At 49.5% G+C, this 14,983-nt stretch overlaps 1 protein-coding gene and 1 long non-coding RNA gene across 2 annotated transcripts; one reads left to right on the forward strand and one right to left on the reverse strand.

Annotated features, from left to right (window-relative positions):
- Window positions 1-9,353: 9,353 nt before the first annotated feature.
- On the reverse strand, window positions 9,354-12,559 carry LOC115322294. Its single transcript, XM_029982679.4, has 2 exons — window positions 11,362-12,559; window positions 9,354-11,303 (listed from the first exon to the last, which is right to left on the reverse strand). Exons 1-2 carry the CDS (start codon window positions 11,377-11,379, stop codon window positions 9,366-9,368), a joined length of 1,956 nt encoding a protein of 651 aa, XP_029838539.2. The 5' UTR covers window positions 11,380-12,559; the 3' UTR covers window positions 9,354-9,365.
- Window positions 12,560-12,868: 309 nt separating this feature from the next.
- Window positions 12,869-14,599, forward strand: LOC115322289. The gene is made up of 4 exons (XR_003918956.2): window positions 12,869-13,030; window positions 13,299-13,411; window positions 14,288-14,478; window positions 14,561-14,599. It is a non-coding gene; the product is annotated as an uncharacterized LOC115322289 (long non-coding RNA).
- Window positions 14,600-14,983: the final 384 nt, after the last annotated feature.

Genomic DNA, 14,983 nt, shown 5'->3' on the forward strand with positions numbered 1-14,983 from the left:
TTCTCTCCAGCATTCGCATAGGAATTCGATTGGAACACTCGTGATGGAGTCTCTATTGTTTCGACTCGCCAGCGGCTACGCTCTCAAAGACACGTTGGAGGTAGTGAGCCAAGACGAAAATCACGTCGTGCTCGATCCGCTCCCAGACAAGCCGGGTGGTCGAACTCGTCGAGTATGCATAAACAAGGACGTGGCAGCCCAAGTGGTCGTGATGTACGTGAGCGCCAAAGAAGATCCTCGAGGCGAGGGCCGGGTCATCGATGGAGCGCCGCCTCGCTTCATAATGGAGTACGGAAGCGTGCTTGATTTCTTCAAGCGACGTCACGGCCTACCAGACTACGTTTTTGTTCGGACCGAGAAAAAGAAGCAACAACTGTGTACGGTCGGCATCCACAACCGCAGAGACTTTGAACAACAACTAGGACAATCGGTGCGGGTGATTTCGTTTTTATTCGACGTTTCGCCACACAGCATGTACACTGAAAAGCGACTGTACAGCACGGCTACGTATCCCGTTCAGCGGAGACACAACAGCTTGCCCATGATTGTGGATCCAACGTGCATCTTAAAGTCCACCTGGTTGGCCGAGTTACTCGCCGCCACGTTTGTTGGGCGACCGCCAAACACGATCGACGAGGATGAGAGTCCGGATCCGATGTGGGTGGCCAAGACCGCCGCCAAGTTGAAGCAGAAGCCGCTAACCGAGGAGCAGCGAGCCGAGTTCGTGGCCACGATCAAAACACACTGGTGCAAAAACCTCGATAAACTTTACGAATAAAGTTTGTTGAACAAAAGCAAAACTGCAGAGTCTTGCGTGTGTATCTTGAAGTATTTGGCTTCGTTTCTTTGTAAGCGCGCAATTAGGTTGCTGGCAACGTCCAAGTACTGGCTATTTTTACCTTTGACCATTTTAGACGTCCGTACGAAGACCGATTTTGAGTAAATTAGATTTGCAGCGCGCGTCGCGGTGAACGCGAAGGGGCAGCGATCGCTGCGTCCGCAAAGAAAGAGAACGTCGGGCAGGGGTGCGTCGTGTTTGTTTCTCGTGCTTTGAAAGTCTGTAAAGACGTACAGCGGATGACTTCGTAGATCCAACGACGGCGATGCGATGCACTTGGAGAGGTAGTCGTAAAAGTAGGCCGAGTCGTTTTGCAGCGAATGAAGACAGAGTCCGGTGTGTGGGTACTGCAGCGTTTTGGGGTCGGTCGCTTCGTACGCCTCTACGGAATCGAATACGGTCAAGTGTTGGATGGTCGGTGCTCTCGCTCTTGTATCGTACGGCGCGTGGCGATTGGACTTGCGTCTTTCGGCGGCCGTCGCTGCCGCCGTGACACCGGCGGCGTCTTCTCTCAACGTTAGGTTAAAATCGGGTTTGGAAGGGGGTGCGTGTAGAATAAACATTTTTGTTAGAGGTGCGTCGATTCGGATATTTTATTAGCGGCGCGTGCGATTCTTTTTTTTACGCTACTATTAGGAGCGTGAGGAGGAGGGGGAGGAGGAGGGGTAACTGTTTGCTGGTCCGACGGAGTTGGTGGCGCCTCTAGTGAACTGACAATTTCCTTTTTTGGTCTCTTGTAATTTTCGTACTCGGACTTTGACGCACTTCCCAGATCGGGCGAAAAATCTACGTCGGTAATGTCGAATATGATGGACCGTCTGTTTAAAGACTCGGAGTCGTAGACGAGCGACTCGCGCCCATCGTCGAGCGATAAAAAGCTATTGCGGTTATGGTCGTCCACCACCGAATGCATGTCGCGTTCGGTGACTTTGACTGCGGACACCACGACCGAGCCCCTGATGACAAACATCCAAAAGGGCTGTGCAACCACGATCGGAGCACCGTCGTAAGGGTTTTCCAGGAAGGCCACGTATTCCCCTTCGTAATCGGTCTTCTTTTCCATGGGTAGGCAGTGATCGAGACGCGTGTAGTGCAACAATTCCGGTCTGATCGGATCGCGAACGACTCGTTCGACGGAGAAGGTCGGGAGTTTGACGGTGCGCATTTGTATGGTCGTTCGCTTGTGTTTACCAGTCGAGTTTGCGAGGAGATCGGATCGCACGGCTTCCAAAAAGGTCGCATCGTCCGTCTGATGAGTTATCGGAGTGTACACGTGCACAAAGACGGTCGGGTTCTTACCTGCAAAGCCCCTGGCCTTGCAGGTGAACATGAGCGAGGTGCCTATGGGTACTCCGTCGCCGGTTTCGTTTCCCTGATACAGGCGACCCACCTTACAAAAGCTCTTGAAAGAAATGGCAGACTGCTCGGGCTGCTTATGCGATATGATTATGCGATCTACTTTCGCGTTTGGTAAAACGAGGGCCACTTCCTGTCCGAGCAACATGGTCAGCGAGTCAAAGTTTGTCTCTTTAAAATCTACGGGTATCTTGAGCGACTTTGCGATTCGCTCGGCCTCGACTTGGCTCGGGCAGACGTACTTGATCAGTGGCGATTCGCGAATCGACCGTTTAAAGAACATGTTTTTGCAGCCAAAGTATCGGAATACGTGCTGGCTGTAATAGTCGTATTCGCGGGGCGGCGGCGGCGGCGGCGTTTCACCGTTCTCCGCGGTGCCGTATTTAATCAAGTAATCTGCAACCGATCCCAGTATGGCGTTTACGTTGTTGCATCCGTCCTTCCTGAGGGCGTCTACGGCGTAGTTTATGCTTACGATCGCCGTGGTGGGAACGCGTTCGTGACCGAGTAACGACATTTTTATTCGTAATCACCTTCGTCTGTTTTTATTAATCGGAAACGAAGTGTTGTAGAGTCCGATGGTGTCGAGTCTTCGTTTGAGGTAGCGGATCACCGCGGAGTTGCGTGGGTCTCCCCCGTCCTCGTCGTGCGATAGAATCTTGAAGTAGGCCTGCTGTATAGGGAGTCGTAACTCCTCTTCTCGCGCATTGGACGCGCTCTTGATGCAGACTGTGACGAGGTAGACGATGCACTCGAAAGAGACCACCGAGACGACCAGGGGCATGTGCTCCGTGTTGAGCCCTAGCGCCAGTTGGGAACTGTCGTGCCGCACGGCGTTAACGACAAAGTTGCGAGTGTACGGAAGTGCCGGCCCGATGTGAGAAGCGGCCGCCGTCTTTGACATGCGTCGAGCCACCAACTCTTCGTACGTCCCGTAGTCCGGCGGTTCTTCCTGTCGGCGGTAATGAACAACGCTCACCGACAGAAAGGCGTGCTCCGAATTCACCTTTTGGGCGTACACGTAGTTTACGATCCGCTTGCCGTCGTACCAATTGTCCGATCCGTAGCGTATGGGATAGGCCACGCAGTCCAGTCTGATTCCACCCGTCAAGACATCGTCCCCGACGCCCTCTAAAACGTAGCGCACAGAACACCTTTGCAAGTGTTTGGACGGTTGAGAGTCGCACATCACCACAATCTTCAGCGGTGGTTGATTGGTAGGAAACGCCGAGCCTCTGTTCATGTTTTCAGAGAGTTTGGAATTGCGAACCAGTTGCTTGTCCTCCCAGGTGTACACGTCCACGGTCAAGTCGACCTCGCCGCGCTGTCTTAGCACGGACATTTTGACGAAGGCGTCCAGAGTGGTGTGTCCGACGTCCACGCACCTCGAATGTGACGCTAGAACGGAACGCAGGTGCCTAGGCACTTTGTACACCGTAATTTCGGAGCAGTGACTGCGATCCTTGAAAAAATAGTACGCCTTTGTCATCGCCGAAACGGAGTTGGCGCGCCTCCTGGGCGCGATCGCAATGTCGTCGACAAACTGGTAGGCAGACGCAAAGGGCAAGGTCGTCTTGGTCTTGTAGAGCGCAGGACCGCACATTGAGTCGGCGTTGCAGTCGTCGTAACAGCCTTCCGAAAAGAGGTGAACGAGCTCTCTTTCGAAGCGGTGATACTTTTTGGGCAATCTCCCGTTTAGTTTTCGCTCGGCGGCGGTGGGCTTGAAAACGACGACGTCGCAGATTGGACTGCAGGTGGCCACGCAGCCGGTCCATTTTATCCGCGGACGCCGACTGAAGGTGGAGACGAGTACGTGTCCGTCTTCCAAGACCTCGAACCGTTTTCGGTACATGTCTTGGTGATTCGTCTTTGTCAAGACCACGGTTTCGAGAAAGGGTAGGTCGCACAGGAAGGCCGTGTTGGGGACGTGGATCGTCTTGAGTCTAGACACGGAGGAGACGGTGCATTCCATGGAGTATAGTAGCGCGTGGCTGACAATCTTGTACTCCCGCTTCGAGTAATCGGTGAATCGGCTCCGCCGCTTGGAAGTGAGCGTGCGCACGTGCGAAACGACGGTGGTCGGGTGAAACAGTTTCTCGTCCATATACTTTAAGAAGCCTTCTCGGAAGGCGAGTACAAACTTTGCGCGCATTTCGCTTTCGCGCTGGCCGACGCCTCTAACGTTGGTCGACACGCAGGTCACGATGATGCCGTAGATGCTCCTCGCGTCGACCGAGGTCACGGTAACATCTCCGATCTTTACGCAACGGACGTGGTCGTTTGTCAGACAAACGTCGTGACAACGACGCTTTACGAACCTCTGAATCTTTGACAGAATCAGCGAATGGTCCAAGGACGAACAAGGTACAGGTAGTTTGTCGCAGTCCGAGTTATCCAGGACGTATCTAAGAACCATCGAGTCCATGGCGGTATTTGCGATGCACCAGGCGTCTTGTGCTTTCTCCACGTCGTTGTCGTCCTCTGCTACGGGAAAGACAAACCACTCGCTAACGACAATCTCCTTCATCCCTAACGGGTCGTAGTAATGTGTCGTCGCACAATAGTCGTCGCACACGTACACCACCTTGTCCTCCTCCTTTGGATTATCCGACCAGTAAACGCTAGAGACTTTGCTGTGCCGGTTCGGTCCGCACGAGACCCAGGGGATGCGCGTCGAGGCTTTGACCGTGCTACGCCGCAGATGATACTCGTCAGTGATGTTGTAGATGGGTATGTTCTTGTGGTTCGGTTGGGCTCGCGAATAGCCACGGTAGCGCTTGTAGACGGTCGACGTGTCTCTGGACGATACGTGCGTAAACTCCTGGCCCTGGAAAACCTTGTCCAAGACCGTCTGAAGACTATCCATGTCGTACATGTATGTCACGTTGTAGTCGATGGGCGACAGTTCGTCGTTGCAGGTATACAAGTAGCGAAAGCCGTCGCTTTTACCGGTTCGCTTGTAGTATCTTGCGTAATCTTCTCGAAGAACGTCCGCCACGATGCTTCTGAAACGCTCGCCCATGTGGCGATTAAAGACCCGGTAATGGAAACTGATGGTGTCCGTCGTCTCGACCATGCTGATGTGGTCCTCCAACACGTCCAGCGGAAGGTCCTTGTACTTTTTGGCCAGGTATTCCTTGTCGGGACGGCGAACGACGTCGTCCATGAAATAGTCCCGACCCGAAAAGTATTCGGGGCATGCCCTACGCAAGATGGATTCGTCCATCAGGGCAGCTGCTGCACGAATGACGCGATACGACACTCTTTACCCATCACGTCTCGAAATCATCGATAATAGCATATATACCTAATGTACACATCCGCCACGTGATCTTAAAACTTGGCCTCGAGAATCTCGAGTAAAAGCTTTGCAGACTAAGTATGAAACAGGATACGATATCCCAGTTTCGATCAAGGACACGTGGGAGGAGTTAAACATTTTATTCAACGTCATTTAGAAGGAGAAAGTCAAGGACTCGTTGCCAGCACTCGTAGTTTAAAATTGGTTCGTTCCTCCTCACCTAAACCCCCGTCATTTTCCCCACTCCCCTCACCCAGGGCGTAACAACGCTTGCACCTACAGCAAAGCTAACCCTGCCCTCTCCCCCACATCACGACATGACTACTACTACGCGCACAGCGGAACTGGGTCTCTGCAAATTCCGCTAAATTCGAAAAAAAAACGTTCTTCGATAACCCGCTTGGCGTACGCCAGTAAGAAGGGCAAGCGGTCCTTGTCTCGGGGGGTGGCATTGCCCAAAGTGCCTGGAGAACGAAGCCGTGTCTAGTACGTCTTCGAAATCGCGTACATACTCGTACTCGTCAAAGTTCTCCGGGTCGGTCACAAACTCGACGGCCCTCTTCATCCTCAGAAGGTTTTCGCGAAGCACACCACCCACGTCAAAGTCTTCGTATTTGTTTTTCAGAATCAGCGTGAGAAGCGTCTTTGGTATGTCCGACGCTATCTGTCCGCATTCCTCCATCGACAGAAATGTCTTCATTTCTAGATGACCAAGCGACGATATCGCTTGAAAATTCGACGCTTTTTATGCAGCGATGACGGCGTAGTAATAGGTTGATTACTACGATGGTCTAGCTATAGGGGGGGGGGCTTGCGTAGCTGTTCGTCGCCGAGCCGAACAAATGACGTAATACGAAACGCCGGGGGGTTCGATTTCAACCAATTCCATACAACCGTTATATAGGCATAGGTTGATGTTGGTCAGGTCCTTTCCGATCCAGCATCTCCGGTCCAGGTCGCAGGTGCAGTCGGCGTGTATATCGAATCCTCGATATTTCGAGATGCGTGTTATGTATTGTCGGTGCCGTTTCATCTTTTTCAAATTTTTTTCCATCCTGGTAGTCGTGTCGTGATGTGGGGAGAGGACAGGGTTGGCTTTGCTATAGGTGCGTAAATGGGGCGTGTATATATACATGTAATACAAAGTCGCTAAAGTGTTATCACGCCTAAAGAAAGTCGGGGCCGGGCGCCTCGTTAATCGAGGAGTACGTTCCGTCCAGGGTCGTCAGGGTCGCATATCTCGGATGATGGAAAGAGTAGTGGAGGGGGGTGGGGGTCTACGACCTTGAAATGTATATATATATACACACACTGAGATGGAGGCGGCTAATCTACACACAAACTATGGAAAGACACCAAGAGTATATGAAATGCATCCCGAAAGAGCTCGTAGAATCGTATTTAAACATGAAGCGAGCCTTCGAGTTGCGAGGCTTCGACTGGCACGCCGACTGCACCTGCGACCTGGACCGGAGATGCTGGATCGTAAAGGACCTGACCAACATCAACCTATGTCTATATAACGGTTGTATGGAACTGGTGGAAATCGAACCCCGGCTCTTCACGTTACGGAACCTGGTGGGATCTGTGTATTTCGACAAGTCGACGGCGATCTGCAGAGTTCCAGAGAGCTACAGCATCATCACAGTCAACCTGTTGCTACGTCGTCATCGGTGCATAGAACGCCTTGAATTTTCGTCCGAACTCATCGCTTCGAAACATTTTGACTTTGTTCTGGAGAGCTTGGCCGACAATGACGGTGTCACCAAATTTGGCATTCACAATCTACACGGCGAATATCTGAACGAAGTGTTTGACGCGGCTTCGCGACTCGGCAATTTAAGGGAGCTGTGTCTGGTGGATACCGTACTACGTCGGGACGTTGCAAACACCTTCAAGAGAGTTCTAAGATACAATCCGTGGATCGAATGCGTGGAGCTCATCCGAAATTCTGTCGAGGGTAACGACGAATTTTTCCTAACCACGCTAACGATGCTACCCAAACTACGCAAATTTGTCTACGACAATAACAGTGTGTACGAAGATGGCATCTATCACCTCGCCACGTTGATGGAGCGAGACACCTGCCTCCTCGAAGAACTCAGACTATCTAGGTGCCTGCAAGAGGAGAGTGCCGGCGTGCGATTTTTTGAGGCACTGGGCGAAAATTCGACTTTAAAGGTTCTCCAACTAAAGGCCTGCCTACTATCCAACGAAGCGATCGACAACCTGGCGGTCGCGCTAAAGAAGAATCGGCGACTCGAGAGACTGGAAGTGATCTACTCTCGAATGGAAGGGGATTGGATCGCACCGATAGCCGAGGCGCTACGCCTGCATAATCGGACGCTCAAGAGACTCGACCTCGAGGCGACGAACGTGTGGCCGGAACGATGCGTTCTCCTACTCGAAGCCATGAGCAACAACACGTCTCTAGTCGAAGTGAATCTCGGCTATCTCTGCGGCATAGACGAGGTCTTGGAAACGATCGTGGAGCGAGGTTTACAAGATCGAATTCGTATTGGAGTCGTCGGCACAGTGATGGGTCATGCTCTGTGTGATCTGCGGGCCGTGAATCTTCTCTCGACCATTACGAACCTGACCGTAAACTATAGCGGCATCAGTGTGGTGAGTGCCTATTCGAAGCTACTCTTTCATTTTGCGGCACATTCGACTGCCTTGAAGGTCTTTAAGGTCAACCTACTGCCACTCGTCTACAAAGAGACCTGCGACAGTATAACCGAATTTTTACGAGCCACGACGACGGTCGAAACCTTTCATTTCAAGTCTCTCATGAGCAACCTCACCATGGTGGACAGCGTCATGATGGCGATGGCAGAGAACCGAAGCGTGGTCGATTGGTCTTGTGCAGACTGCGTGATTTACCCGCAAAGTCTACCGGTTCTGCTCCATATGCTGCGCACCAACAAGACGCTCGCGTACTTGGAGATGTCGGCATATTTAACTGCGGAAGACTACGGGCAAATTGCGTCCGCCATGTCCAAGAGTATTCTCAGACTCGCTATGCAAAACGCATACGAGGACTTTGGAGTTGGCGAGGTGCTTCGCCAAAACCTTCTGAGAATGAACAGGGCCGTCGAGTTTGTAACCAACCCGGAGGACTTTGTCGAGTGCGAGTGTGTACGTGACTTTGAAGACGTGCTGGACACCGCCTCGTTTGCAAGGCACTTTGCTCAGGCTCACCCCCAAGACAATAGCCGCTTGCCATCGATGTTGGCGCGCGCCAAGCGGTCTATCAAAGGACGATTTTTCGAATTTAGCGGAATTTGCAGAGACAACGTCCCACTGTGCGAGTCGAGTGGCAAGCCTATTCTAAACTACGAGTGTTGGCAGCACGTCTTTTCTTTTCTCACTCTCAACAACGTGGTGTGGTGAATAAAAAAATGTACAATTCGTAATCTACTTGGTGGTGTATTTATCGACCTAGCTAGAGCAACAAGTCTGCTCTAGAGTAGCATTTATTAGGGCCCTCTTCTCATTAATGGCATTGGTAAAAATATTAACCCGTACCGATGAGTTGACCTTTCTAATTACTGATACCGACACGATCGACCTGATATCAGAATCGAATAGTTCTTGCATAAATATATAAAGATGCATGCACGCACAATGTCTACTGGTGCATGCATCTCTTTTCATCTATGCTTTCTTTTATCCGAGAAAGTGTGCAAGCATGCTTTTAAAGCGTTGCCTCGAGCCCAGCTTTTTTTTTTTTCTGGGCGCCGGCCAGAGTTTCTAGAGCGTACAATCGTCTGCCTCGATAGAGGCAGACAAGTGTTCCAGACCACTCGTGCCGTCGTCTTAGGTAACTATTAATATTTAATCAAACATAAGGAGAGAGTATAAAGATGTTTATTTGATGTCCTTTAGCTTCAAATACGAGGCGACCGCCTCCCAACATTCTCTGTTTAAAAATGGAAAGGCACACACAGACATTTCACTGTCACATATTCTTGCCAGTTGAAAAAAGTTTTCACGAATGTAGCGGCGAGCCCGCGCCAAGACGTCCACTTCACTCGAGTTGACATTCACACAACAGCCGTCCTTGGACGTAGATGGTGATGGGGGGCGTACATCGCACAGCAGAGATTCCAGAGCCCGCACGTCGTACATGTCCGGAGCAGCATCCGCGACGCTTGGATCGGCCACAAACTCTGCGGCTCTGTTCAAGAGCCACCTGTTTTGTCGCACTGCCTCTTGTATGACGAACACTCCCGATCCTCCGGGGCGAACGTTGTAATCATTATGCAGCTCGACACATCGAAGCCGAGGGTTAAGTCCCTCGAAGCCAGCGTAATAATCGATGCCGCATGGCCTCGTCGACAAGCACAGTTTAATCAACGTCTCGTTGTTTTTGAAAACTTTGTAGAGACTTTGCAGGGCTTCCGAGCTCGCGACGACACAGTTCAACCATTCGAACGATTCTAGTCCGTGGTTTTCCGATAAGCCTTCCAAAACTGTCTTTACGACCAACTGGCGTTCTTTTCCACACGTGACTAGAGTGAAGGTCTTCAGAGTCTTAGAGTCTGCTATGAAAGCGGCCACCTTTCGATCCACACTGATCAAAAAGTTGGCAAAGATATATACGTGTTGCACGTGCGGGGAGGCGCGGAGGGCGTCAAAAGTCTCACCGAGGTATTGGTGAATCTCGCCTGACATTCCATATTCTATGCTTACGTATTTAAATTGTGCCAATAATTCTACATTTATGCGGCCATCGGACGAAACGACCAAATTCAAGCGCTGGCACTGACCTCGCTCGATGGCCAGCTGCGCCAATTCGTCGAAATCTGTCACGGCACCAAGCGTCATGACTTGTAGGCTCTTGTTGATGGATAAAGCCTCTATCAAAACCCGTAGGCTGCGCGTAGACAAGGCCATGTTATCTATTAGATTAATTTCGATTAAAGACCGATTATGGGCAACGGCCTCAGCCAGATAGGATACCATATCGTCGTTTAGGTTGGTGAAATTGATTTCGAGCGTCTCGATCATGCAATTTGTCTTCATCAACAAGCGCGCCAATTCAACGACGGCCTCGTTTTCGATGTGAAGGCCAGTCAACTTTAGGCGTCTGATAGACGTCATTGCGCGCAGAAAATCTGCCTCTATAATACCTCCATCAAAGTGCAAGTTTTTGAGGGCGCAGCCCGGCCTCTCTAGCATTGCTTGCACGGACCTCAGATCTACAAATTCAATATCGTAAGATAACTCCTCCAGTCCGATTTGAAACTCTAATATCCACCTCAACAGGTGAGTTGAGAATTCCTCATACATGGTGGTCATTATATTTACGATACGTAGATTACGGAGGTGTTCAATGGCCCGATGCAGATCCATCATGTCCTTGGTTACTTGCTCCATGTCAAACATGTCGGTTTCCGTGCAAGTTTCATCTACAACCAATTCTCTAATAGACGAATTTTGGCGTATGCCGCACAAAATCAAATCTCTAAACATTACGGTACTTTTGCCTACCAATTTCGAAGCATTTAGTCGAATTACGCACGAATGTTGCCTGAAGAGAAGGTACATTATCATGGCCGCCTCCGATTCCTTGGTGTAGTCCATGTCGTCCTCCACGCCTTCGCCCGTGTTCACACATTCTACCGCAAGGCATTTCGCTGAAATCTCGACAATTTCAAGTCCCACGACAAAAAGTATAGCATTAATTGCTGTTAAGACATGATGCATTAAGAGTAGCCCGCACGTAGACCCGGAAGTACACCCCCTCTCCAGTACAGGGAATGTGGTCTTCACGGTCTCGTATATCGTCCACCTGCTGACAGTCTGGAAAAAAAACTGTCTATATAATAATTGAATGAAAATACAAAGAACAAAAAAATACCTGATGATCGAGCTCCATAGCTTTACTGGAAGTGGTGGATCCGAAGGATAGCGGGGAAAGTCCTGATCGTTGTCTAATTGAGAGCGTGACTAGTAGTCCTGCGCTAGTGGGCGATCGCTTAAATATCCGATACCTCCTTCTTTATTTGCAATATCTCTATTCCGAGGTCATTGATAAATAAACTGCTCCGAGAAAATCCACTCGAAATAGCGTCCTTCGACGCATAAACTCCTCTATACTGATAACATCTGGCACGTCGCTTAAAAAAGTGGCCGCCAGCAGTAGGAGAGGGGGGAGCGGTGGAACTTTGCTAGCGCCACACAAGAGCGAGTGGACAAACGAAGAAAGAACTGTTTTTTTCTTTTTTTGGAATCGCGGAGAGGACGTCAACCCTTTCCCCTTCGCCGTCCTCCTGCGATCTGGCACGTCGCTGAAAACAGTGGCCGTCAGAACGAAAGGTTAAACACGAGCGCAGCGCAATTTTTTGCTTCACACTAAATCTTATATCGACCCTGGTACATGTTAATCTCAACGCTATGGGAACAGATGCATCCGTCTACCTTTTCCGTAAAGCAGCCTTCCGAAGGCGTTAGCTAAGGCTGGTGTGAAACTTTCGCTTTAAAAAGTAAAAATGCATAAAGTTTGTTTCCAACGCGTAACAATGGGCGCGGAAGAACGTCTTTCGAAAGAGCAAACACCTGTGCAGCGCATTTTTTTTGCTTCACACTAAGTCTCATATCGACCCTAGTGCGTGTTAATGCAAAACCTCTGGAAACAGGTGCGGACAAACGCAGAAACAATTTTTTTTTGAATCGCGGAAAGGACTCACCGTCTCTGCGCCGCATCTACCCTATTGTTTGCCGCTTCGCGCGCTTCTCCTCTCCTTTTTTTCCTGCGACCGCGCTCCACATGGCTCCACCGTCGATGTTTTCCCCCCCGTATAGAGGAGGTTATCTTCAAGGTCTTCCACATACTCGATAAGAGACTTTTAGTAGATACTGCCCACGACACTGATAACGATACCCGATAATCCGCCTCCCTTGTATATGCAAAATATAAATATCGGAACAATCCACGAAAAAACTCTATTGTTGCGCGTGACATGGTGGCCGATTATGTGGCGTCTTTTCAGTGTTCGCATATCACTACTTCCAAGGCCGCGTTCTGCTTCGAGTCGGCTATGGTGGTGGAAGCCGAGTTAAACCTCGGCTTAATAGCGATCTCGAAGCATAGAGTAATCTACACAAGGGAAAGAGTGGCCACTCGAGCCGTTTCGCGGCCGAGCGTTTAGTTTTCTCACCGACCGCTAAGTGGTGCAAGTGTGCCAAAGAATGAAAATATTTCGTGAGGTTTGTTATAAATAAATACTCAAGTTTTAATTTTATTATATTTAAAATTGTTGCAAGTATCATAAAGGGTGAAATAGTTTTTGTTTACTACGTCAAGAAGATCACGTGATGTACGGGCCAGTTCCGGTTCCTGCAGTTGCTCTGAGAAAGCGGCTGGAGTTAAAGCGGGACGGACGGACGGACGCGTGCGTGCGTGGACGGCGTGACCGCATGGTGCCTGACATCTGTCAACGCGTTTTGTGTTGAGCACATGTGAGTACAGCGAGCAGAATGTGAGCACAACGTGGATATTGTCTGCGCCTAACAGGTTTCTTCAGAAGGTAAGACGTTTTCTCATTTCTTTGTTATTGCTTAGTCGCGAGCAAAACACGGCGTGCGCATACAAGGGCAAGAGAAAAAAGCGAACTGTATCGTGTCCGTTGGTTTTACCCGTTATTTGCATGCTCAGAGGTCCAACAGACGCTGCGAAATAAACCTCAGACAGCAGTCGGTTTTTCCCGTGTGTGTTATTATTGTTACATGGGCTGCGCTATCGTACTAAGAGCTACGAATATTTGTGTTTATATCTTACATTTTTTTCTTTCTCAGATGCCCTCCGGTTGCTACTACGGTAGCTACTGCTGTGTCGCATGGTGCGAAAACAATGGTAAAACGCACAAGAAACCCGGCACAAAATTTTTCCGAATCCCACGTGACGCAAGGTAGGTTGGCGTGAGCTCCTTCTTGTCAATAGTTCCTTGGAACCATTTGCATACTTGAGCATATAAAAAAATCCCAATAATTTATTTTTCTTCACAATATAATTAATTACTAGAATGCGCTTTTAAATCAAGCGCTAAAGTTGACTGGATGCCTTAACTGTAATGTGGGGATTTGGGCTAAGCGATCTCAGGTCAGTTATACTAATTTTAGTACTGACTTACCACTTTGTCTTTGAAGATAAAAACTGACAAATTAATCTTGTAAGACAAAATTGTTAAGGAAAAGACGCAGCCCTTGATTTGTCTCGCACATAGCTTGAATGTATCGCTTTTAATGTGGCTCTAAATTGGGGTTATAAATGTGGTGCTTCATGATGGGGTGAATTTTCGTGTTTTTTTAATGTGGCTCTAAATTTGAGTTATATAAGCGCTGCTTCATGGTGGGGTGAATATTGCTCTCTACTGATATTGTCTTTTCCTAAAGAAATGTGAATGTGCACCTGCTGTTAATTAGCTATAAAATGACCTGTTGTTGGGCGAGTTGGTGAACGTTAGAAATCATGTTTTTTGTGCGAAAGGACAAACGCAAGGGTAGACAACAAGCACAAGCGCGCTTGTGCTTGTTGTACTCCCTTGTGTTCGTCCTCTCGTGCAAAAACCATGATTTCTTAGTTGAGCTACTTTTGCACTACTCTGGAGCAGGACCCCAAATTTGTCTGTGTGCGTTGAGACATCCAAAGCAATCCTGCCAAATAAAAATATGTCCCCATCGCTTGCAAGCGGAGCCAAAATGTCGAAGAGAGGGTTGCAGATTGGCATCTAACATTTTGTTCCAAAGTGTACATTTAACACATTGGAAAATAATATATATTCCAGGTCAAAGGCTTGGCTCGACTATGCCAAGAGGTACGATCTTCTTGGAAAGTCTGCTTCGCAACTCTATGCCACCTATCGTGTCTGCAGTGATCACTTCACTGCAAAAGATTTTATGGACCCAGGGCAAACAACCCTAGTGCGATCAGCTGTGCCTACTGTTCGTCCTCCCATAAACTGGGCATCTGCAATAGGTGATTGTAATAATGTGTTTCCCTCATATACACAAAGGTATAAGTAACTTTTCTATGTAGGCTAATAAGCCCATTCTTCCAGGTCCCACTCAGGCAACCAGCTCGTCTGGCCCTTCACTCCAGTGCAGCTCCGTCGCAGCGAGCCGTGCTGTGCTTGGTAAGAGGTTATCTCGTCATGGTGCACTTCTGTGTCTAATAGTGAAACCTTTCCAGACCAGGCAGAGCCCGACAGACTGCAGAATTCCCCACTCCCATGCAGCTCCGCAGTAATGCACTCTGCAGTACTCGGTAATATAGAGTTATTTTAAAGCATCAGCCTGTGCCTAATATGCGCACTCTCCCAGGTCCCACTCAGGCAACCAGCTCGTCTGGCCCTTCACTCCAGTGCAGCTCCGTCGCAGCGAGCCGTGCTGTGCTTGGTAAGAGGTTATCTCGTCATGGTGCACTTCTGTGTCTAATAGTGAAACCTTTCCAGACCAGGCAGAGCCCGACAGACTGCAGAATT

Source organism: Ixodes scapularis, unplaced genomic scaffold (genome assembly GCF_016920785.2).
Source record: "Ixodes scapularis isolate PalLabHiFi unplaced genomic scaffold, ASM1692078v2 PGA_scaffold47__10_contigs__length_4178495, whole genome shotgun sequence".
Classification (NCBI taxonomy): domain Eukaryota; kingdom Metazoa; phylum Arthropoda; class Arachnida; order Ixodida; family Ixodidae; genus Ixodes; species Ixodes scapularis.